The sequence below is a fragment of the Leptodactylus fuscus genome, chromosome 3 (assembly GCF_031893055.1).
Source record: "Leptodactylus fuscus isolate aLepFus1 chromosome 3, aLepFus1.hap2, whole genome shotgun sequence".
In the NCBI taxonomy this organism is placed as follows: domain Eukaryota; kingdom Metazoa; phylum Chordata; class Amphibia; order Anura; family Leptodactylidae; genus Leptodactylus; species Leptodactylus fuscus.
In genome coordinates this window covers 92,950,647-92,977,301 of record NC_134267.1, presented here as the reverse complement: position 1 = coordinate 92,977,301, position 26,655 = coordinate 92,950,647, and the positions used below count along the sequence as shown (strand labels likewise).

The window sequence follows — 26,655 nt, the reverse complement described above, 5'->3', positions numbered from 1 at the left end:
CAAATATTATGCAAATACTATCAAATTATACAACATGGGATTTGAGACCGATTTGCAGCAAAATTTGCAGGGATATATATATATATATATATATATATATATATATATATATATACTTTGCTGGTACTTTATTACGTTGTAGGTTTCCCTTAGTAAAACCCAACAAGTGTGTGAATATTTTGCTAGGAAGAATTTGTTTCAGTCAATTAAAGGGGATTTCTGGGCTTTATAAATTGATGACCTATACATAAGTTAGGTCATTGATCTGGATCCAACACCCAGGCCCCCAGCCAACCAGCTGTTCACGTCCCCACTGCAGCCTCTTCTGGACTGTACATTTGTATGGCAACTATGCTAGGTATCGCAGCTTTGGTACCAAAAATTGGTTGCCAATACTTTCAGAACTAACATTGATTATAAAGGATTTGCATGTTTCACATATAGAGTGAGAATAAGCTTTTGTAAAGGGGTGTCCATATGATTAACATTTATCACAGACGATGAATGTTAGATTGGTGGGGGCTGATCTTGCTGTATCCCCTTTCAAAATGTTGGCTAAACTTGTGCATAAGTATTAAATTGTATTTGTGAGAAATCCCTGAAAGTGCTTTATAAAAAAAAAAAAAAAAAAAAAAAAAGATTTGCACACCTTGACACGTCTTTAGAAAGCTATTTGGTTTTCGATGTTAGGATTGGGGCGAATCTGTCTCATTCTGTGCCCATGTTGTTAGTTTCCAGAACATACTGAGGTGAATGCAATCAATATCTTATTTAAAGTGGCTTCACGTCTGCAGGTAATTGGATCTCATTGACTATCACCAGTGCTCTCATGTATCACCGCAATGTCTACATATGAGATGTGGAACCTCAATCTACAAGAAATGGAAAAAAGCATTGCCCCCTTTCAAATATCCACAATAATTTTATATTTGCCACATGTGGTATTATATTACTATCATCTGCTGTTTATATTCATCATTGTTGGCTGGTTTGTATTCACTTTGTGGCAACCATCATCTATGACTTTATTATTATTATTATTATTATTATTATTTATTCAGATTATTTACACTATTGTAAACTTTTGGTAAAAAGTTTTAAGGGGCTGGAAAACCCCTTTAACTCTGAGAAAGAATTAGGCTTTATTCACACAAACCATTTGCCCAGCCATGTGCTGTCCATGATCTGTGAAAAAGTATCGTATGCATTACTTTTCCACTGATCAGACTTTCCCATTGATATCAATAGGTCTGTAAAAAAATGGATCCCACGTGATGATATGAACATAGCCTAAGGTAGACGTTTTTAAGATTTCAGAACTAACTTTCTCCAACTCCAAATGAAACTTTGAATCTTCCAAAATGGTCTGGTCTCTAAATTTTGTGAGGGTCAGTATTCTTGGAACACAATTGGAGATATTTATAAAGGACTGGTATTTCCTACTCCAGTCTTAAATAAATTCCCTGCTAGATGTAATAGTATTATTTAGAGGCTCTGGTCTTAATTCTGGTGCATCTTGGGAAGTTTGGTGCACCATAAATCAGTTATAATAAATATGACACTCTCGGTCTGAGCTTCCTTTGATCCTTGCCTTGCTCTGCCAACTGTCTTAAATTATTGAGCAGGGTAGAAAACCAACCAAGTGGCTCATCTTTGGTGCAATGCAGGACTACGTCAAAGATGCACCAGTTCTAGGCCAGAGTACAAATAGAGTAAATTCTCCCCAGTTAAAAAAGAACTGGTAAATATAAGGTTCATAACTGTGCTATATGCTGATTTCACATCTAGGTCAATGTACAATTGACAAATGAGTAAAAGATGGACAATTTACAGTACTGTGCAAAAGTTTTAAGCCAGAGTGGCAAAAAATACTGAAAAGTAAATATACTTTCAAAAATAAAAATGTTAATAGTTTATATTTGCCAATTAGCAAAATGAAGTAAATGAACTAAGGAGGAATATAAATCAGATCAATATTTGGTGTGACCGCCCTATGACTTAAAGACAGCATCAGTTCTCCTAGGGACGCAGTGGACACACACATCTACAGAGAATGTTCTAAACATCTAGTCTGGGGTTAAATGAAGAGAGAGAAGGATATGAAGAAGCCTTCATACATAGAAGATCTGTGGTTAATTCTCCAGCATGTTTGAAACAACCTCCATACTGAGTTCCTTCAGGTTCTCCTCTTATCTCTCAGACTACACTTTCAGTGTATCATTTGCAGGCTCTGTTTCTTCCTCTCTTTCCCTTGCCGTTGAGGTTCCTCAGGGCTCGGTCCTAGGCCTCCTGTTCTTCTCTCTCTACATGGCCCCCATTTGACAAACCATCACCAGATTTGGCTTCCGGTACCATCTTTATGCTGATGACACCCAAATACACACCTTCCCGTGATTTTGCCCCTGCACTAATATAGAACACCAGTGATTGTCTCAAATATCATGTCCTCACTCTATCTGAAACTGAATCTCTCAAAGGCTGAATTACTGCAGTTTAAACCATCTAATAGATCTATCCCTGATATATCCATTGCAGTCTCTGGCATTAGTATAATTCCTAGGCAGTAGGCCCATTGCTTCAGGGTTGTGTTTGACTCAGACTTTTACTTCAACCCCCCCATATCCAATCACTCTCACATAATGTAATCTCCACCTCAAAAACATCTCCAGAATACGCCCTCTCCTCACCAGAGATACACTAAAGACACTTATTGTCTCTCTGATTCACTCTCGCCTTGACTACTGTAACTCCTTACTAATCGGTCTTCCCCTTACTAAACTCTCCCCTCTACAATCTATTCTGAATGCAGCGGCCAGGTTCATCTATTAGGCTAGACGCTACAGTGATGCCTCGGGTCTGTGCCAGTCACTACATTGGCTGCCTATTCATTATAGAATTAAATATAAAGTTATCACCCTCATCCACAAGGCTCTCCATAATGCTGCACTCCATACATTTCCTCCCTCATCTCTGTCTACCGCCCAACCCATGCTCTCCATTCAATCAATGACCTAAGACTTACATCCTCTATTATCAGAACTTTCCATGTTCGTATATAAGACTTCTCCCGAGTTGCACCACTTCTCTGGAATGCTCTATCCCGAACAATCAGATTAATTCCCAATTTCTACAGCTTCAAGCGCAAACTAAAGACACATCTTTTCAGACAGGCCTATCACAGCTCCTAATGTAAACCCTACTGTAATTAGAATCCCTAAAATGAGCCCTTCTCTGTTCCAGCTCCCACATTACCCCACATTTCAGGCTAACTTTATATGTCCAAGCACCAGCCACATGTTAAAGGACACGACTGGTGAAAAAGTTTGGTGGTAAAGTTTTATTTTTGTGTAATGACAGTACAAAATTGTCTGACCACTGTATAAGCAATGCTGCCCCTGCTACCTCTTGTGTCACCTCTACCTCATAGATTGTAAGCTCTTGCGAGCAGGGCCCTCAGTCCCATTGTGTGAAGTGACTATTTCTTTGTAATGTATCTTTTTGTCTGTACTTGAACCCTACAAATTGTAAAGTGCTGCGGAATATGTTGGCGCTATATAAATAAAATGTATTATTATTAACTGTATGCCTAGAAGAATTGGTACTGTTTTGATGGCAGAGGGTGGTCGCACCAAATACTGATGTGCTTTAGATTTTTCTTTTGTTCATTCACTTTGCTTTTTGTTATTTTACAAAAAATAACACTTTAAGAATTCTTACTTTATTATGTATACATATTGTTTGCATACCTGCCTAAAACCTTTGCACATTATTGTAGATCCCTTTATATCTGAGATAAAATAAATCATTCCACATTGGCACTATATTGCCAATAGCCAAGAAATAGACTTTTCACACGTGCTATTTTTTGCTGTGAAACCTCTGGATCTGGTTGTCTCGCCATTCTAGAAGGAATCTTGAATTAATACATTAGGTGTGTCAGTTGAGTGTGCCACTAATGCACATGGATTTTCTGGACTTTAAATCTGATCCCTACACAATTGCTGTAATTACTCAAGAACTGGGTTACGTAACGTGATAAAATGCAATAATAGGTGACATCTGGAAGGGGGCAATCACTCTTTCACATCACTCTAAGGGTTTTGGAATGAAATAGAAGCTCTCAGGTTTGACAAGTTCATTTGGTCCAAAACAAATCAAAGCATACACCAATACCTTAATAGTCATAAAACAAAAACTTGCTGTGTGACATAAACAATTTCATGACATGTTACTCTGCATGAGGCGACGTGTTATGACAGAGCAGCTATGACGCTTCCTGAGGTTCTGTCACTGTAACTCTTCCTCCGCTTCGGGCAGAAGACTTCCAGCCAGCGAACTCTGGGCACTGGCATGAGCAGTAGAACTCAGGACCTCTTCAAAGCTTCCTTGAGTCTGATTTGTACCTCCTACTTTAGCCTGTACGCAAGTTAGAAAACGAGAGAATAAGGATATTTATTAGCTATTTATTATTATTTGTAGATAGGTTAGAAATCTTGCAGCAGAATCCTATCCTTGGCTCTATAAATATGGCTCCCTGGTGTATCCCTGCCATATAGTCTGTCTTACACGTCGCTGCGGCCATTTTCTCGTGGCCTATGGGCATGCGCAGTCTACTCTGCCAAGGCTGGAGACCTTAAAAGTTACAAGCCACCGCCAGAAGAAGAGGCTGAAGATGACGCTGCTGAAGAAGAAGAGGCGGCACTGGAGAGCATTCTCTCGCAACATTGAGGATGCTCCCAGTGCTGTCTGAGTTCTGGGGCCGGCCCCCAGTGCTGCGAGAGAGCTAATTTACATACCGAGAAGAATCGGATTGTAGGCGAACAGCGGGACGGAGAAGACAATGAAAGGTAGGAGAAGAATAGCCTTTCTTAAGGCTATTCCAACGTGGTACTTAGAAAAAATGTCATCTGAATGATAGGATCCCTTTAAGCAGAGCAGATAATATACACAATCTTGTACAGAAGGACTCCATGTTATCTGTGTGTTTACTTACAGAGATAACAGACTGGGCTTTATCAGCAAACTGTAATTAGCTGAACAGATTGTCCTGCCGATACTGAGTAAGTGACGTCACTTGTCCTTACTCCCAGGTCCATGGTTATAGCAACAAAGTGTAAACAATGGGAGGAATGAGGTCACATTGCAGGCAAACAGAGCAGAATTTCTAAAACAATATATTTAGGAAAAGTCTTCAATTTACATAAGCTACCAGTATAGATAGGATCCGTGAATGGGACAACCCTTGTAAGGCCACATGCTGCATGTTATTTATTTTTTATTATTATTATTGTTTATTTATATAGCACCATTAATTCCATGGTGCTTTACATTTGGGAAAGTTCTCAGTCTATAGTGAAAATCACACTGCAGGTTACATGGACAGTTTTCCATGCGGCAAGTCTGGTTTTCAACCTTTGTGTGGGAAAGTTTGAAATCTGTGGCCAAATACGCATTAACATTTTACATATTTGTTCAAAAAAGTTCTACGCTGCAGGTTTTTTCTGTACTGTGTGGATGGTTTTTGTTTAACCCAATCCACTATACCTATACTGTACTTCGCATCTGGTTAACTGCTGGCGATTTAGCTGTGGCCAATCTCCAGTCAACTCTTTGTGTGGTGTTAACCTAAAGGGTTTTTCCAAGATTTTTAAAAATTGGACTTGGACTTGAGACCTGCTGAATCTTGCTGCAGATTCTGCCAGCGAGGTCGGCGACTCGAGTCTTTCCTGACTAGACCCATTGATCCGGACCTCGCGGGCGGTATTCGCAGCAAGATTGAGCAGGACTCTTCCTTTTTCCGCATCCTGCAGTGGTCTCTCCCATTGAAAACAATGCTAGGCGGATTCGGGAGTACACTTCTCCAGATTCGGCAAATTCCTCCGTGTGAACTGATACTTACGGGTAAATTATTGATCAATAAAAATGGATGCTACTTTTGTTTAGCTTACAAATACCATCAGCATAAAATAAAAAGGATGTTAATACAACATATTAGAAAAATATCATTTGTTTCCCATATTTAGTTATGCTTGGAAATGTGAAAACTAATCGTGGATACGGCAGTATTGTTCATAGAGGAAAACATTGTTTGTGCCATGGAGGTGCACGGTATAGCTTGAGCTGCCGGGTGACAAAAGTGAATCTTTCCCCCACGTTTCATGGTAGATATAACAATATATTGTGCTAAGAGGCATTGTATAAACCAAATTCTGGAGAGCACTGAAAAATGTTTCCTAGGCAACATGGAAATAGCTCCTGCCTTCACATTGGGTGCTACTTTTTGTATTACATTTCCTCTAAATCCATGAACATTTCCATACACCATCTGTCAGAAGCTGAAGTATTTTACAGTCTGTACCTTTGAGCTAATAGGGTTTACATAATTTATTTCCATGTGTTCTTTGAAATACTGCAAAGTAGGATTAAAGACAAGTCAAGTCTAGCTGATGTAATAGAGTGACATCTAGAGGTGTTAGCTTGACATTCGGCAACATACCATGTCAAAGAGAAAGCATCCGTGATAGCTCTCATAAAGCATCAGGTAGGCATGGCTGATTTCTTTCAAAAACAGCACCACACTTGTCCAACCTTCTATGTGGTACTGCAGCTTAGACTGCAACCCGTAGATCAGGAAGTGATCAAGTCCATAAAGTCTGTAATTTGCTATATTTGATGTCTAACACTGCGAGGGGGCCTGCGGCTGTGGAAGATTGGGGGCTGCATAGAAGAATTACATACGTTTCCCAAGCTGTTTTAATTTTTCCCAAGCGCCTGCACAGAATTTGATGTTATATCTATTTGGTCACAGTGAATAACAGTTTTTGCACTTTTTGTTGTGATGAGTCACCCCCAATGTTTCTTTAGCCTCTTTAAAGAGTACCTGAGTTTTCATGAAAAGTTGAAATATATGCAGGGTCTTGCTAGGCGATCTGTTCTATGACTGTATTCATATGTGGTATCCTATCAGTTTTTCTGCTGTTAATAGCTGCAGCATATTTTACATTTCTCCGAGACAGGAGGCATATACAATATCCATGCCCTATACATTATAACTAGTCTAATTTGTTTACATGTCATTCTGCCAGTAGTAACTGTTCAATAGCAAACAAATAGCTGAGTAAATCCCAAGTAACCATCATATAAGAGATCTGGGAAAATGAACTGCAAATATAGGGAAAATACATGGCAAAAACATAAAATGCACACAAAGCAGTTTACAGAGGTATGTGGAGCCCCCTCCCATCTGCATTCACTTTTTGAAGACAGAACTGAACCTCCCCGACCTTCACACACTGTGAACTCATCTTGCATCTATGTATAGAAGTTTCCTAGAATCAGGGAATGTACCGTAAATGTGCTAGAAGGGAGATACCCAGTGGCAGGTATTTTAGAGAGGTTGTGTATGGTATGGTGTGGTACATCCCTTCCATTGTCAATAGGACTGACTAGATGTCATTTCTGTATGGTACCGGAGTCATAGAGTAGACTGCCAAACTATGTGGTTCTCCTAAAATATGTTTATCATGGTTTATATCATGTTTAACACAAGTATTCAGAGATGTAATGGCCTTTCTACAGCACTCCTATAAAACAACCATGATAATCTGTTACCTTCAGTGTCGTGACTGTATTCTCAACACGCTCTTCAAAGGATTTAAATGTAGGAGAATTCCTGAATGGGAAAAATAAAATGAAACAAAATTATTTTCCTACCAAAGTTTTTCTACAATATTTTTGCTTTTAATTTTGGGTCACTTAGGGTGCATTCACACGGAGTAACGTGCTGCGTGATGTGGCACGTATACGGCGTGTGAGACTTTGCGCGCCGTAAAAGCTCCCATTGATTTCAATGGGAGCCTGGATCGTATACGCCACGTTATTTTGCGGCCGCAAAATCACGGATGCAAAATAACGCGGCGTATACAATCCAGGCTCCCATTGAAATCAATGGGAGCTTTTACGGCGTGCAAAGTCTCACACACCATATACGTGCCACATCACGCAGCACATTACTCCGTGTAACTGGACCCTCAGAGAGACCTACTGTTATCTTCTTTCCCATAGGAGCTACAAAGTGTGACTATATATAGTGGGTGGAACAGTTACCACCATCCACTTTCATTTAGACAACACACATATATAGGGCAAAAAACGGGTAGGGAATAAGCTATGAATACACTTACTGTATGCCATAAGAGGCAACATTACCACAAAAAATATATGATGGTATAAAAATATATTTTTATTAAGTCAAACAACATTAAAAACATAAAAATGCATTAAACAAAAATGAAAAGATAGGGGGAAAAGAATACATCCAAATGGAAAAGTACATAGGACTAGTAATATTGTACATATAAAGAAATGGGTCCAATGTTTATATTAGCGGTGGCCTATTGGGAAACCATTCCTAATTTAGACATACCAAGTGAGACATATATAGTAAAGAGTATAATATAAAGCACAGTGGCTATGATCATAGTTATACATGTGTGGTCAACAATGTCCGAAAAATACACAAATAACTGCCATTTGTTGTACACAAGCATATAGGACCTTTAAATGTCATGTCAACATGCTGAAAAAAATGTCCTTATCGTGCAAAAAGACGCACCCCGACACGCGTTTCACCTATTCTGGCTTCATCGGGGGAAAGTGTTGGCATGACATTTAAAGGTCCTATATGCTTGTGGCAAGACTAGAGTATGTTAACTAGACAGGCACCACACCTCCAGCAAGTATCTGGTATTGCAGCATTAATGGAGTGGAGCAATGTTGGGTGAGATACCAGTGCAGCAATGTCTTATATAAATTCTCGCTATATCTAACACAGTGAGAGGTTTTTGATGCTCACTGCCATATTATGAACAAGAATATTTCTATACTTTTGCTGGGGTGGTTCTCATGAAATATTTTACTCGGGTACACTTTGATGGAAAACCACTCTTTAGTTTATTTTCCTGTGATCACTATTTCCATATACAGTATATTCAGACCTCAAAAATGGGAGAGAAGGGCTTTTGGTATGTCCTGTATGTATGTTCCAAGGACATGTTTCAGGGTAAATTTACAGTGTAAACTAGACATTGGTATTCCCATCTCATAAAGTGATGGCATATAATTCCAGGGAAGAACAGCAAAGGTGCTGCAGTACTAAAATATATGGTCCCTTCATTTTCACCATCAAAAGGTGGACCCCACCAATCATTAAAGGGGTTTTTCCATCTCCCTGTTTTAGCAGCTTTGCCTGCTGTCTCTTCTTCCTGCTTCCTATATTCCTTATCAAACAGTCAAGACCACCTCCCCTTCAGCTTGATGAACAGAACACTATGAAGTATCACAACACTTATTATGATTACTACAAATCTAGTAAATGCAGATCAGATAATATGCTCATGATTGCATAGAAAGGAATCAGTGTTATCTGTGTGTTTACATAGAAAAATAACAGACTTGGCTTTATCAGCAAACTGCAATTAGCTGATCAGCAGAGCAGTAGATAACAGTGAGAGCAGTGAGTGACATCACTTGTCCTGCTTATCACACAGGTCTTGCACTATGGAAACAATTTCACATAGCAGGAGAACAAAGCACCATTTCTACAGCAATGTATTTAGGAAAACTCTTTAATTTACATAAGCTAGCAGTATAGCTAGGATCCTTGAGATGGGAATATCCCTTTAAACGATGACACTTTTTGTTAATATGCTATGTTATAAAACAATATGCCAACAAACCATTTGTATTGTAAATTTTCTTTATCAGTGCAATACTGCTCCACTTAAGTACCTAAGGATGCAACGCTGGTCCTAGGCTTTGACATTGTAACTGATCAAGAAAACCTGTCATGTAGAACGTATGGACTAATCTGCAGACAACATGTTATAGAGCGGGAGGAGCTGAGCAGATTGATATATAGTTTTTAGGGATATAATCTAACGTCCATTTTATTAATTTCTGTATCTGCTCGTTCTGGGTTTAGGAGTCCAGGGGGCGGTCCTACTAGTGATTGACAGCTATTTCTGTCAGCCATTCAGTGATCTAATATGACAAGTTCCCTTTTTAGTGGCTGTCTAGATGCCTTGTGTAAATGACTGATATGTACAGTCCTATGAAAAAGTTTGGGCACCCCTATTAATCTTAATCATTTTTAGTTCTAAATATTTTGGTGTTTGCAGCAGCCATTTCAGTTTGATATATCTAATAACTGATGGACACAGTAATATTTCAGGATTGAATTGAGGTTTATTGTACTAACAGAAAATGCGCAATATACATTAAACCAAAATTTGACCGGTGCAAAAGTATGAGCACCTCAACAGAAAAGTGACATTAATATTTAGTACATCCTCCTTTTGCAAAGATAACAGTCTCTAGTTGCTTCCTGTAGCTTTTAATCAGTTCCTGGATCCTGGATGAAGGTATTTTTGACCATTTCTTTCTACAAAACAATTCAAGTTCAGTTAAGTTTGATGGTCGCCGAACATGGACAGCCCGCTCTCAAATGATCTGAAAACAAAGATTGTTCAACATAGTTGTTCAGGGGAAGGATACAAAACGTTGTCTCAGAGATTTAACCTGTCAGTTTCCACTGTGAGGAACATAGTAAGGAAATGGAAGACCACAGGGACAGTTCTTGTTAAGCCCAGAAGTGGCAGGCCAAGAAAAATATCAGAAAGGCAGAGAAGGAGAATGGTGAGAACAGTCAAGGACAATCCACAGACCACCTCCAAAGAGCTGCAGCATCATCTTGCTCAGATGGTGTCACTGTGCATCAGTCAGCAATACAGCGCACTTTGCACAAATAGAAGCTGTATGGGAGATGATGAGAAAGAAGCCGTTTCTGCACGTACGCCACAAATAGAGTTGCCTGAGGTATGCAAAAGCACATTTGGAGAAGCCAACTTCATTTTGGAAACAAAGATTGAGTTGTTTGGTTATAAAAAAAGGCGTTATGCATGGCGTCCAAAAAGAAACTGCATTCCAAGAAAAACACTTGCTACCCACTGTAAAATTTGGTGGAGGTTCCATCATGCTTTGGGGCTGTGTGGCCAATGCCGGCACCGGGAATCTTGGTAAAGTTGAGGGTCGCATGGATTCCACTCAGTATCAGCAGATTCTTGAGAATAATGTTCAAGAATCAGTGACGAAGTTGAAGTTACGCTGGGGATGGATATTTCAGCAAGACAATGATCCAAAACACCGCTCCAAATCCTCAGGCATTCATGCAGAGGAACAATTACAATGTTCTGGAATGGCCATCCCAGTCCCCAGACCTGAATATCATTGAACATCTGTGGGATGATTTGAAGCGGGCTGTCCATGCTCGGCGACCATCTAACTTAACTGAACTTGAATTGTTTGTCCAAAATACCTTCATCCAGGATCCAGGAACTGATTAAAAGCTACAGGAAGCGACTAGAGGCTGTTATCTTTGCAAAAGGAGGATGTACTAAATATTAATGTCACTTTTCTGTTGAGGTGCCCATACTTTTGCACCGGTCAAATTTTGGTTTAATGCATATTGCACATTTTCTGTTAGTACAATAAACCTCATTTCAATCCTGAAATATTACTGTGTCCATCAGTTATTAGATATATCAAACTGAAATGGCTGTTGCAAATATCAAAATATTTAGAACTAAAAATGATTAAGATTAATAGGGGTGCCCAAACTTTTTCATAGGACTGTATATAGTGATATCTTCTATGTAAAAGGAGATAAACACAAGTTTACAAAAGATGTATGTTCATCTTAATTCAAGTTTAAGGTGCTGAATATGTCATAAATGTTTCTAACAACAACACAATACAAAGCAAGCTGTATGTCTAATCTCAGATGGTCATGTATATAAAATATACCCCGACAGGTATGTTCAGAGGTGATGTTGGCACAGACATCCTGCATGGTTTGGTCTACATGGCTTCCCTTTCATTGCTAAAGTAGTATTCTTGTTATTTATGTTAGCGCAGGAAATGAAACTTCCAGATTACAATTATGTTGTCTAAAGCTGCGGAGGTGAATGCTATTATTAACATGTATTTCTGTTATCGCTGAAGCAATCTTGCATAGTAATTGTCTGCAAAGGGTTATTTATTGAGTCACGTTGTAGTTTTGCATTGAGCTGTTTTTAGAAAGTTGTATGTCATTGAGCTGTGGATTTACCTGGACAGCTGAGCCAAGTTTCTTTAAAATATATCACAAGCAACAAGCAGGTACCAAACACGGACACACTAAATAATGCTATATATTCTTATTTACAGACACAATCACTTTCTAGAATCTAGCTGTGTTTCCGTTTTAGCGTCTCACTTTCCAGATCAATGAACAGACAGATTCAGTAGACAAGAGTATTTTTCAATCTTAGGTTCAACTGGAGCTCAAGAGGAATTAAAATGTTAATGTGATAAACCTGGAGATATGGCAAATAAAGATGGAATGATGACGTCATTACCTCATAGCTGGCATACTTATAGAGTGGCGGATTGAATAGCTGCCAAGTGAGGGCGTAGCGGATAGAAAAAGACAGAATATACATAAATTTCACACTCTGTATAGTTTCCTTGAAACATGCAGCATGCAGATAAACATAAGTTATTTATTGTAGATGTACAGAAAATGATTTGACAAGTATTATATCTACAAAATATTATATTACTAGAAAAATCTAATAATGTGTAGATGGATTCTGTGTGGCTGGCTCGGATATAAGGAAAACTGGGGAGCTGTATGTTTTCTATTCTGAAGTTTATGGGTCTGTGGGTCTATGGGAAATGATCTGTAGAAGACTCTGTTGCAGTATTCACGTGAAACTGTTTTCGGTTTTAAAAACAATAGACATACCCTTTATAGTCAATGCGGTCCATCAGGCAGGCATAGATGTGAATGTAGCCTAACGTATCAGACACCAAAGTCGACAACACTTATTACTTGGGAATGGTGAGACATACCGCTCAACTTTCAAAGGTGAGAAAGAGGAACAAAATGTGCGGTGTGCTACGTGTGCTGCAGCAAATTTAGCTCCACTCTCTTCTAATTTGACTCTGCCCATTCCCATCCATTTCTCTTTGTGCTCCCCACACAGTTTAATGCTCCTGTAGTCACCCTAATATTACATGCCCCCACATGTTCTCAAACTGACCCCACAGTATAAAGTCTCTCTCCTGGTACACCCAAAGTTTAATGTCCCATTCCAGCTGCCCCAGTTTAACCTGGGAACAACTAGAGGGGAACATTAAACTGGGGAAGCTGGAGAGAGAAACATTAAACTGTGGGATCAGCTGGTGGGGGAACTTTAAACTGGGGCAACTGGAGAGAGACAGTAAACTGGGGGCAACTAGAGGGGAGCGTAAAACAGTAATATCCCCCTCCAGCTGCACCCAGTTCAATGCCCCCTCTAGTAGTTTAATGTTCTTGTTCATCTGCCTCTATAATTTACTCCCCCCAAAGTTTAATGTCCTCCTCTATCTGCCCCCCCAGCTTAATGTCCCACTTCATTTGCCCCTCCAGTTTATTGTCCCTCTTCATATGCCACCCCCCTAGTTTAATGTCCCCCTCATATGCCCCCCAGTTTGTTCCCCCTCCACTGAGGAGATGAATCTGGGACTAACCTCCTGCCGGCCGGGTCCGCGGAGCTGGACCCGGAATCTGTGATTGTCTTGCTGAATCTGGAACAGTTAGGAGGTATGGGTGAGGGATAGAGATAAAGTTCCAGTGGTGTCAGAATAAGTGGAGCAACGATGATGCTGAGCTGTGAAAAACGCCCCCTCTGACAGTACAAGACGATGATAAAGTACAATCAGGGTGGCGTTCCTCAGAGCCCACTGGTGATGCTTGGCTGTAAGGTCCCCCTGGCAGTGGGGAGATATTGGTGCAGAAATTAACGGTATCAATATCTCCAGCACCAGGCCACATACCGAGAAAGCTGACAAGTGAGTTGAATTCAGTTCACTATCGGCTTTCTAGCGGTATATAAAACCGCACATTGATGAGGACATGAAAGGTCCTCTATAAGAGTCTCTGTAAAGGCTTGTGACACTTTTCAAAGTAAGAATCCTGCAACATTGTCTATTCTTAGGATAGGTCATTTATAGCTATTTCCAGTGACCGCAACGTAACAAACTAACAAAGCTGTAGGAAAAGTACTACAAGTCCCAGCAACTTCCCTGGCCACTATACAGTGTAAAACAGAAATGTAGCATAGTGTTTGCAGTGCCTATCTGCAGAGAATAAAGTGTTTACATGGATAAAGGACAGGACTACACCATTACTATGTGCTACATTTTACAGATCTGACCACAGACATTTTTGTGGTAACTTCTTACCTAATAGAGTGTGATCTGCAGCAAAGGAATGAAAAGCATTAAGTGTTATACAAGTTATGAGCTACAACACAAAAGATATACACTTGATGTGAGTAGTAAGCATATAGCCTTCTGGCACAATCATGCTTTATTCTCCCGGAGCACAATGGTTATATTATGTATTCCGATATGTTCCCTGCGAGCTGATGGAAGAGTGCACTCTAAGCTCTGGATTCTGCAGACACTTTACTCTTTATAGTTAATCACTTAGTTTTCAGTTTATTCTATTGGAATATTTTTAACATATACATTTACTATGAACATTTCACATTGGATTCTTCACAATTACATGGTTAAATATGAAGTATTAGGTCATATTCACAGCCATTTGTTATTTCTGAAATGGGTGACATGCAAAACTCATAAGATACAAATATTAATCAATATTAATATTGTCCTTAAGGAATGTATATGGTTTAAAGTTTAACTCCCATTTATTGTAGCCTGTGTGCTAAAACAATGGTTACCCACAGACACCATAGATTATTAAGGGGGTCCATCGGGTTTCTGCCATTTTCATACTGAAAACGTCCTCCATGCAGGACTTTTCTTTTTGATCATTTTTAGTGGATTCTGTGATGGACTCTGATGCAGATGTGAATCTAGCCTTATTGTGTAGGGGGTGTTTGGGAACATTTTTGTTATATATGTATATATGTTATATATATGTCTACTCATTGTGTCGAGCTGAAGCATTTACCAAAGAGATGATAGTTACTTCAAATGACTATATCTCCAATTTTATACTACTGGTTCTAGTACCGTATAACAAAAAAGCTAGCTATAGAAGAAATAGTTAAAAGCTCAGTCGGTAATATGATTTTTATATGCAGTATGAACTGCTGCATATAAAGTTCAAGTTCTTTTTTTTTTGTTTTTTTATGTAGATTGTGAGGGCTCACAAATGTACATTTTTCCCTATCAGTATGTCTTTGGAATATGGGATGGAAATCCATGCAAACACGGGGAGAACATACAAACTCCTTGCAGATGGTATTTTGCCCTTGGCGGGATTTGAACACCAGGACTCCAGCGCTGGAAGGCTGCAGTGCTAACCAATGAGCCACTGTGTGGCACCTATAAAGTTCAAATTCTTGAGCTACAAACATGGCACCATATGATTATCTTGTGATACTAGAAGCATTTATCTAGGTGGTATAAAACCAGAGATACGGCCATTTGAAGTGACCATCTCCACCTTTGGTGAGCGCTTCAGCTCTACTTCCTGTCAATACAAATGTGTACGCACTTTTCCTTAGTAACAGCCCAGTTAGTAGTTTGCAAAGGAGAATACTACAGACTGATTTCTATTAAAATGGAAGTTAGATAGGTTACATAAGTAAATCACAAAAATGTTCACCAAACTCCCCCGACACAATAGCAAAAAAAAATAAAAGGGAGTTAAACTAACAGTATTTGCTATACATTTAAGAGGGCCTTTGGCAACACCAACTCTTTGTATCCATTGTTATGTACAATTCCACTGATTCCGGCACAGATTAAATTATATGCTCTAGTAGCTTTCATTCATAAGCAATCAGTGCTTTTAGTTTTCACATACAACATGCTAATTAGGGTCTGTATTGTCTGGTGGGTGTCCCTGGGCTGGAGCAGACAAACGGGTATTGACCCCCTGACAGTAGAAAGCCTAAATGGCATATTAGATGCTGAGACTAACTGCACAGATTGGTTGTGGAGCGGTGGGTACTATAGAAAAATTCCAACTGCATTGGAGCAGCACTTTATTAAAGGATGCATAGAGTTAAAGGTGGTGTCCCACGTCCCATGTGACGTCCCGCAGCAAAAAAGGCGATGCAGGAAAAACTGCGGTGGCAATGCATTGCGATTCTTCCTGTAGCACTTTGCACAGAAAGTTCACAGAGTGATATAGCCCAGTGAAATTGAATATATTAGAACATGATAGACTGCTAATTTGTTGAAAGAAAGTCACAGCTCTGCAAAACATCCTTTCATGAACCTTGCTTGTAGTTTAACTGTCCCACAAGCACACATTATTTTAGATACTTAGGCTCGGTTCACACTACCGTTGTTAATGTCTCTTGTTGTCTTCCATCATAGGATGACAGCAACGGACATTAAACTGTTGCAGAGAATGGTCCCAGGCTGATTCTGTGTCCATTCCCTTTGACACTAATGTAAACAACATGACGGATGCTGGCTTCCATCATGATTGTTTACTTTTGTAACAGAAGATAAAGTTGTGCGGCAGACATTAGCTAAATATAAATGGTGTTAACCCAGTCTTAGACTATTTATTAGAAGATGAAACAATTCATGCTGTATTGATGCAAGTACCTCATATCTCCTAGCTTCTTGCCAATGGCACTTCCCACATTTGTTATTGCAGCAGAAGCTTTCATTCCAGCTTGGCTTAAGGTTTCTTGTGTCTTCTTGTACCTATAATCACAACCGCATTGTTTAGCTACTCAAAAATCATTTGTATCAAGTTCTTACAGTATAACATAAAGCACGTGTTTAGTTACCTACGAGATCCCATTTATATTCCAGTGTTATTTCATGGAGTCAGATATTTCATTTCATTTTCACATGTAATCAATAGACCCAGGATTTCCCATGAACTTAACCATATGTAAATTTGTAGAGTTTTAAAGATTTTCTCCAACCATCTTATTGGTGACAGTCTGTTGTCTGTTGCAGTAACATTGTAATGTCTGGGACTTGTCAGAAACCAGGCCATGATTTCCTCATCGTGGCCAAGTTATCAGACAAGGACACTACATGTATGAGAAAAAATCCAGAATAAGGAACTCATGACTGAATTTCATGCAAGTCCCAGATCATAAAAGCTTCCTGCAATCGTGGTCATATCCATTGGCAATTTATCAAGACAACAGACTCTCACCGCTAAGATGATAAAAGAAACTCTGCAAAATTTGTAATTATTTATTGCATATATTTGCAAAAAAATGTTTAAGTTTTAATCCTCTAGAAATTTAAACATGGTTAATTTTCCTAGGAAAACCCCTTTATGCCCCCTACAGTTTTGGATGAGCTAGACTTGGGGCTTGAGCTAAGTGCATTACTCTTTACCCCGATTAAAGTATATTCAGAGACACTGTAACTTTATTGGCTCTAACTCCAGCGTTATCTTGGCTAAATATTGGCTTTAAAATAAGACAGAGATCATGTCCATAGCCCGCATAGAGTTAGAGATATCACTGGTTGAAGTGGAGGGGCATATACTCGCACTTTTATTTTAATCAGTGGCAGGAGAACACAAGAAACTGATACAGGGAGAGGAGAAAATTATTTGATTAATCCCCTGTCCCCTCAGATGACTCCTGGGGAGGGGGAACCATGGACTTCTGTTCATGATATCAGCCCCACATTATCAGTCAGAAGCATACTTTCCTTTTAACCCCCCTATATGCTGTGGTCAATGCAGTGCCGTTTTAAAGAAAAAAAAAAAAGAAATAACAGCACAGAATTGGTATTACCACATCTCTAACAACCTGTACAATGAGACTAGTATGTTATTTATTTTACATTATAAATTTGAAATAAACATTAAAATTCAGATGGCAAAATGGATGTTTTCTGTGTCACTGTTACGGTGATTTTGACGCGGAATTCGTCTCAAAATGCGCTGCCAAAAATGGCTCCCATTGACCACATACAATGAAAACCCACCAACAGGGACCCCATTTTGGAAACTACACCCCTCATAGAATTTATCAAATGGTATAGTGAGTGATTTGACCACACTGCAGTTTGACAGATTTTATTAACATTGGGATGTGAATATGAAAATCTATTAAAATGTTACTTTAACCCCAAGGTTTTCATTTTCACAAGGGGTTAAAGGAGAAAAATCCCCCACAGGTGTTTAAACAATTGCTCCTGAAAACGGCAATACCCGATATGTGCTCATAATCTGCTGTATGGGAACATGGCGGGGCTTGGAAAGGAAGGAGCGCTATTTTGCTTTTGGATGGCAGATTTTGCTGGAAAAATTTTTAGGTGCCATGTCACATTTGCAGAGCCCCTAGAGCAGTGGTTCTTCACCGAGGTTCGATCGAACCCTAGGCCATATGCACGGTTCATTTTGTGTACCAGTAAAAAACCATATTCCTATGTCTTGAATTTGGAAAAAAATCCTATTTGATTTATCACTAAAGAAGGGTTCGTTGAATGTGGATATGAAACTGGTGGGTTTGGTACCTCAAACAAGGTTAAGAACTAGAGATGAGCGAACACTATTCGAAAGAGCAGTTTCGAATAGCACGCTCACATAGAAATGAATGGAAGCGGCTGCGGCCGGCCGCTTAACCCCCCGTGTGCCAGCTACGTCCATTCAATTCTATGGGAGCGTGCTATTTCGAATAGTGTTTACTCATCTCTATTAAGAACCACTGCCCTAGAGTAATAATACAATGACAACCCCTTAAAAGTGACCCCATTTTAGAAATGACACTGCTCAAGGAATTTCTTAGGAGGTATTATCAATAAAAAAAATCCCCATATTCTGACCCCTGTAACTTTTTTATATTTTTTTATATTTCAATATACAGAGCTGTGTAAGGTGTCTTTTTTTGTGGGACAATATGTAGTTTATATTGATACCATGAAGTATGATGTTTTGATCACTTTTTATTTCATTTTTTTAGGAAGGTAATTTGGCAAAAAAATGCCAAATCAGTCATTTTGTTCTCTTTTCCCGCTACAGCGTTTACCGTATGGGACAAATTTTTTTTATACTTCAATAGTTTGAGCATTTTTGGACTTGGGGATGCATAATGTGTTAATGTTTACTTTTATTTATTTGTATTCATTATCTAGGGAAAAGGGGACCGATTTAAACTTTTATTTATTTATTTATAAAAAAAATTAAAATATTTTTAAAAACTTTTTTAAAAAGTTACCGACAATAAAATAGAAAGTGAAAGTAACCACTCAGATGCCGTGGTCGCATTTGACCACGGCATCTGAGTAGTTAAATACTTGTGATTAGAATCATCTCTGGTCACGGGCAGTGCTGCCAGGTCCCTGCTGTATGAAACAGTGCAGAATCGGCAGCTAGTGCAGCCACTCTGTTATGTTCTTACGTTCCTAGTCACTAAGGAGTTAATGACCCAAAATTGCCTATTAAGTCACATGCACATGGGGGCCCAGATGTTCTGTTTAAATAATTTTAGAGCAGCTCTGTGTCATTGGAACTGAATCAAAACCCCCTCCATTGAAATCAATGGTGGATGGAAGGCACTCTCCCCCGTCTCTCTTGACCTGCACACTTTGTTATGTGCATGAGGCCAAAAGAGCATTTTAAAATGGAATTCCTGCAGCAGAGCACTTCTTCAACTTGTGTAAATGACATGTTTTCTGAAATGGTGTCCCTTTGACAAATAGTCCCTGGTGCAGAGCAGCTCAAGTGCATATTGTTTCAACTATGTGGTCATGGCACATTCCTTGGAGCAATTCTTCTAAATGAATACTTGTCAATCCTGTAGGCAAACCATGATAGAATAGTTAAGCACTGCCAAAATACTGCTGCAAAATTTAGACGGGCACAAAACAATAGCTATAAACAAACACCCCTGGCATTAGCTATTTTCATATTGTATACTGTAAATGTATTTTTTTGTAAATGACATTGATTTTTATTTCCACCGTTTGCTGAAGGCATCCAGTAACTGCAAGGTAGTCTGTGCCATTTGTGCATGGCCTTCATCAGACATGACAGTCATTTTATATACGCGCTTACAGGGGCGGATCCAGGGCCGGGCGAGCCGGGCAACCGCCCGGGGCCCCACGCTTAGCGGGGCCCCGCGGTGCGGCCGGGACCTAACAAAATGTCCCAACTCCAACTGAGCTCAGCGTTAAAGCAGGAGCTGAGCTCACAGCTCCTGCTTTAAACGCCTATGTATTTCAGCTCATCGGTGGTAGGACGCCGATGAGCTGAATGCATCGGCGTTTAAAGCTGGAGCTGTCACAGCTCAGCTCCTGCTTTAACGCTGAGCTCCGGGCCTCCGGCATTTGTAGCCGCGATGTGATGACGTCATCACATCGCGGCTACAATATGTGTATGAGGGAGAGAGCTGCGAGGGAACGAGGAATGGTGAGTGTGTGTGTGAGAGAGAACGTGAGAACGGCATGACACTGGGGCAGATGGAGGGGTGAGAATGGCATGACACTGGGGCAGATAGAGGGGGAGAGAACAGCATGACACTGGGGCAGATGGAGGAGGGAGAATGGCATGACACTGGGGCAGATAGAGGGGGAGAGAACAGCATGACACTGGGGCAGATGGAGGGGGGAGAACGGCATGACACTGGGGTAGATGGAGGGGGGAGAACGGCATGACACTGGGGCAGATGGAGGGGGGGAGAACGGCATGACACTGGGGCAGATGGAGGGGGGAGAACGGCATGACACTGGGGCAGATGGAGGGGGGGAGAACAGCATGACACTGGGGCAGATGGAGGGGGAGAACGGCATGACACTAGGGCAGATGAAGGGGGGGGAATGGCATGACATTGGGGCAGATGAAGGGGGAGAACGGCATGACACTGGGGCAGATGAAGGGGGGAGAACGGCATGACACTGGGGCAGATGGAGGGGGGGGGACAGCATGACACTGGGGCAGAGACGAGGGGGAAATGAAACTGTGGGCAAATAAAGGGGGAGAATGGCATGAAACTGGGGACAGAGCTAGAGGGGGGGACATGAAACTAGGGGTAGATGAAGGGTGTATATGAAAATGGGGGGGAGATATAATTTACGGGTGACTGTAAGAGGATTATACTGTGTGGAATCACATGACAATTGAATGAGAATGGGCGGAGTCAACATAAAAGTGGGCGGGGACTAATTTGCTGCGGCGCGCTCAGCGCGCCGCATGTTTTGTTCCCTCTTTCTAGTCTTCAACAGTTGGGAAGTACAGGTTAGAAGTGCGAGACCCCCAGTAAGTAGGGCCCCGCCAAAGTCAATTGCCCAGGGCCCCGCAAACCCTGGATCCGCCACTGCGCGCTTAGAAGGGAGGATCTTTTTCTATTTGAAGATTTACTACAAGTGCTTGTGTATTTTACTGTAGAATTCCTATATTTACAGATCATAAAACCCAAAAGTGAATGTACTATGTGCCATTTCCTATGTCAGTGGTATGAAGGTCAAAAATGGCGAACTTTTGACATGACCCCCCCCTTCCCCAAAGACCTTGACCGAACATCCCCCTTCCCTATAGTCACTATGGGGCACATTAGTGTGTGCCTATGGCATAGTGGCCCCTGCATGCAGTATTATTCCCCACAGTGGCCCTTGCACACAGTATGTGCCCCATTGTGGACCACCCATGAACAATTATTATACTCTTGGGTGTTTTCAGATTCCAAAGTATAATAATCGGGGACCCAGGGGAGGATACAAACATAAAAAACACTGTTATTTACCTCTTCCTGGGCTCCGTCACATTTCTCGGTAATGTCAGGCATCTTCAATGACGTCCGTTACTCCAGCAGGTATTTGTCTATTTAAAATAAAACGCAGCAATAACGGCTGCTGCCGGGCCGCCTAATGCCCCGGGCCCTGTGACAGCTGCTAACGCTGCTATCCTGGTAGTTACGCCTCTGAACCATACCATATTATCAAAATGATCATACCATGTGCTGTAGATCTGGCTCGATTTCTGCCATTGTCACCATTTTATAAATGTATGGAACTATTGTTGCATTTTCAGGTAAAAATAGATTGGTACAGTTTACAACAAAGCTTTTCATCGGTTTTGTTATTTTGGTGACGGAAATATATCCAACCCTGTATTATATGAGGGATGAGCAAAGGCCTAGAGTCATCATTTAAGAGAAAAAAATCTTAAAATGGATTTCTTTGTCCTTAGACCTCCGGTGCTATGTAAAATTAAAATACTGATGCATCATGACAGTCCCTGAATACATCTAGAGCCAGGAAGGCATTTCAGTTTTTGTCAGTGTCATTACTGTAGATTACTGTTAATGGCATATCCTATATGCTCCAAAGCAGTTAGTCTGACAGCTTCAGGCACATATCTTGGATTGACAATAAAAAACAGTATTTATCCTAGAACAGAAGCTTCGTTATACCCTAAAATAACTGGCTGGTCCAGAGGTATTTTACACAGTGATTTTTGATACTGAAGTGTTGAAATATAATCACAGTTTTACCATAATGTTATAACAATGAAATAATGTAATGGGGAATAGAAGTCTGCAAATGCCAGGAATGCCAATAAGTCACTTCCTATACATTCAGCAACCAATAGTCCCTGAGTTCCTTCTTAGTAGTCATTTTGGCTTTTTGGACAGCATTGATTAACTTCTGGTAAGTAGTTTGGCCTAAGCAAATACTGGTTTTGGCAGCATTCCCTCGAATTTTCCCTCGAAGTTCCTCGTCGAATCATTGTTTCATGTCCTTCTCCAACTCTCCAGCTTGCTCCTCCTCCCCGTCCCACATTTTCATGGACATTCATTCACAAGCTAAACTGAACTAAGTGGAATTTTAAAAGCCTGAGGCAACAGCAGAGCAGTGAAGACCATCGGGTATCATGCCAGAAGCGAAATGCACGCATGCGCGAGAGAGAGGTCACCGGAGATGCTGCTGAAGTGTAAGCCTGAGGCAACGGCAGAGAAAGACTACCGTATCTCGCGTGCGCGGAAGCGGCTTCAAGCTGGAAGCGAAGCACGCGATCATCAACGGAAATGATGATGTTGCTGCTGCTGCCAGTAGTGCCTTGCCGAGGAGCCAAATGAAGGTCATCTATTAGTTCATGCTAGAAGGGAAGCGCGCGATCATTGGAGATGCTGCTGCTAATGCTAGTGCCTTGCTGAGGAGCCAAAGAAGCAAAGTGAGAACGAAGGTCACCTATCATTTCATACTTTGCCGACTTCTCATTCGGCATTGTGTAGAATGCTAGGCAATGTGTGAAATGACGAATTGTTTCATACATTGCTGGCTAGTATATATATATATATATATATATATATATATATATATATATATATATATATATGGGATGGTAGCTCAGTAGCAGCAGTGGTGCGGGCCCAACCAGAGAAAGGGACACAAAACTGTAGCAAAACAGCAAAATAAGCCTTCACAAGAATGAGCAAAATAAAATACCACCTTAACTTCAGGCAAAAACAGTATGAAACAAAATGCTGCTCGTCTGAGCGCTAATAGTAAATGCTAACTGCTACGTATGTCTCAGCATTCTCACAGTGTCAGGACAGACTCAGGCACTTCCTCTCGCTTCCAGGATCTATCGTGAAGTGCAGGATCTGCAGCCTTTTATGGCCCAGGAACGAGCCTATAACCCACACCTGGTCTGAAGCCTATTTAAGACCCGCCCAGGACTACACATAACTTGGAAATCTGGGGGAGATATACCGGGATTCAAGAACTCTGCCTGTCACCTTTTCACAATATATATATTGTAACAGGATTAGCTCAGGCATCGTCGTCTCCCCAGATAGACGAGAACTTTTGGCACCGCAAAGCAAGTCCAGTCCAGCAGAATGTGGTGCAACTGGCCGCAACCAGTTTTATTAGAACTTGTGCAGGCAAAACAAAACAGCATACAAAAAATAAACTCCTAGCTGTCTGGCTTCTACCTTTAACTCAGGCATCCTAACTATGAGAGCTGGGTCTTCTGCACAGCTCCCAAAACACAGCAGGTCAACTCGCAGTTGGTTTCTCAGAAGCAGAGAGAGCCCTATCCCTGTGGGCTATCTGCCCTCTTATACACAGTTCAGGAACAAAATAATTAACCCCACACATCTTAAACCTGGAATGGCTGAATGGAATAGAGACACCAATTCTGCCATCTCCAGCACCCAGACCTTTTTCCAGGGTTTTGGTAAAGCTCTTGAGCCAGAAACACAGCTTTTCTCAGCTGCATCTAGATTGTGTATGACAGGAACCTGGAAGATATATACACTCCTTCTACCACTTTGCCCCTGGTCCTGCCACAATCCTATTATTATTAATATTATAAATGTGAAAGTATGTGTGTTTGGATGTTTGTGGGTTTGTGTGTTTGGATGCTTGTTCCTCAATCACACCCGAACGGCTGAATGGACTTGTTTGAAATTTCTCACACACCTACATATTGGCCAGGAAGGATAAATAGGCTACTTTACATGTGTCTCACTCACCCCAAAATGCCACCGCGACCCTCAAAAGTTGTCTCCTGCTCTGGTGTCGGCCCGACCATCACGTCACCGCAGAGAGTTACACGCAGCTGCTATTGGTGCATGCCGGTGTGTGGGCGTGGATAGGGAGCCAGCACAACGGCCACATAGGTTTGCGCCACGGGGGTCACGGGTGGGTAGTGGTGGGGGGAAGGGATAGATGTAGGAGGAGACTGTAATTTCTAAAGGGGGAGAAGGGGTCTGGGGGCGCGGGTGGGGGAAAAGGGGAGGGCCGGAAGTGCAGCAGCGGGGCCGTGGGGTCCCAGCCCCCGATGCTGTGGGAGGGGCCCGCGCCGGCCGCAAGTACGTTGGCGTGGGGGCCCCTAGGCCGCGCTGCAGGTGGTTCGCGCAAGTGTGAGGGGGCCGCGGATGAAGTCGCGGGTTATAGCTAGTAATAATATGTATTATAATAATATAGTGTTTGGATAAACTGCTCAAGCAGTAAGTAAAAGCAGTCTAAACACAAAGATATCAGACTCTATGAGTTCATGGACACATCCTAGCGGGTTATAAGCATCTTCTTACATTGGTATTATTGCCTAATAACAGTATACAACATACTATGTGTGCATAACTATGACCTATACACTTTTATGTGCGCTGAAACACTTTTTTGTGTTGTCTGAAGCTTACCTGGTCTCCATTCAGATAGCAGTATCAGTTCTGCATATGCAACTGAATTAAATACAATGCCATAATATAATCAATTACTCTGAATATCTCTTATATATCTAAGCAAAATGTTAGATTCTCATATAATGAACACTGTATTAGCACGACTTGCCTACAAATAAGAGAAGAAGGATGTCATACTGTCCAACACTCAGTAAGGTATAAAGTTAATTGATTAATCCATGAAAATAACTAAGCGCCATATAAATAACCATCATTAGTCACAGCAGGACCTATAATGTCCACCTTGATCTGTCATTGCTAAGAAATGCTAGGTGGTGTTACCCTCTGTTTATTTCATAAAATGTACATAAATGAAGTGCAGACCCCTGTATCATGATGTATTAAGGTATTCTGTAAAGGGCTTGGGGTGATGTTCAGAAATGTGAATTTTTATACATCAGCTCAGCAATTGCCCAGTTTTTATGACGTTTGCTCTCACCATTCATGGTAACCAGTTTTCAGTCACACAATGGATTTGTTATGCTAGCCTTCGGAAACAACAGGCTCAGCATGGAATTGCAGAGCACAGACAACAGAATGTTGGATCAGTAGTTGGTCCAGATAGAGGTCCAGACAGAAGACCCAAAGGCACATAACAATCTCCCTGTTATATGACAGTTTTCCCACATGGCGTGACTGCAAAGCTTCAGGTCTTAGTACAGAAAGATTATACTCTGAATGGCACCAACGGTACACTGCCCGCTACACAGCCAATGAGCACAATGTTCTCCCATTTTGGAGAATCATTGCTCCACCTTCTTTTCAGAAACTCGGCAGCAATTAAAGTGACAGCATTACATTATACAGTGCAATAAGTCATCGCCATATTCAGTGCAATAGCCATCAAAAAATGTCCAATAGAAAGTATAAATCACAAGAAAATATATACAACAGTTACAGACCAATTCTGGGGAAGGACCTAAGTTAGTCTCTCAGCTAAGGCTATTTTATAGAAGCTTGTGGTTCCTACCATCTCATATACCCCCAACCATTAATGATTATCATTCCTGACAATCAGCACTTCACACTAAAGGAGAGTTAAAGGGGCTCTATCAGCAAAATTATGCTGATAGAGCCCCACATATGCGTCAATAGCCTTTAAAAAGGCCATTCAGGCATTGCTAATGTGATATTAAACTACCCCCCATTTTAACCCCTTAGAGACACAGCCCAAAAGTGACTTAAGGACCAGGCCTCTTTTTTCAAATCTGACATGTGTCACTTTAAATGGTGATAACTTTGAGATGCTTTAACTTACACAAGTGATTCTGAGATTGTTTTTCGTAACACATTGTACTTCATGTCAGTAGTAAATTTTCATCGATATGTTTTGTATTTAATTATGAAAAAATAGGAAATTTGGTGAAAATTTTGAAAAAAATGCAGTTTTCAAACTTTGAAATTGCAAGCCTTT

General features: G+C 40.7%; 1 protein-coding gene across 2 annotated transcripts in view; it reads right to left on the bottom strand.

Annotated features, from left to right (window-relative positions):
• Positions 1-4,030: 4,030 nt before the first annotated feature.
• TPD52L1 (TPD52 like 1) overlaps positions 4,031-26,655 on the bottom strand; it is a 71,053-nt gene continuing 48,428 nt past the window's right edge. Inside the window, exons 4-8 of one of the 2 annotated variants that reach the window (XM_075267989.1) lie at positions 16,681-16,782; positions 14,326-14,340; positions 12,456-12,494; positions 7,612-7,672; positions 4,032-4,416 (exon numbers count right to left, since the gene is read on the bottom strand). In XM_075267989.1, coding sequence (XP_075124090.1) covers positions 4,288-4,416; positions 7,612-7,672; positions 12,456-12,494; positions 14,326-14,340; positions 16,681-16,782 — 346 coding nt within the window. In that variant the 3' untranslated portion in view covers positions 4,032-4,287. Of the gene's footprint in view, positions 4,417-7,611; positions 7,673-12,455; positions 12,495-14,325; positions 14,341-16,680; positions 16,783-26,655 lie in introns of both variants that reach the window. The other variant, XM_075267990.1, reaches the window with a different exon arrangement.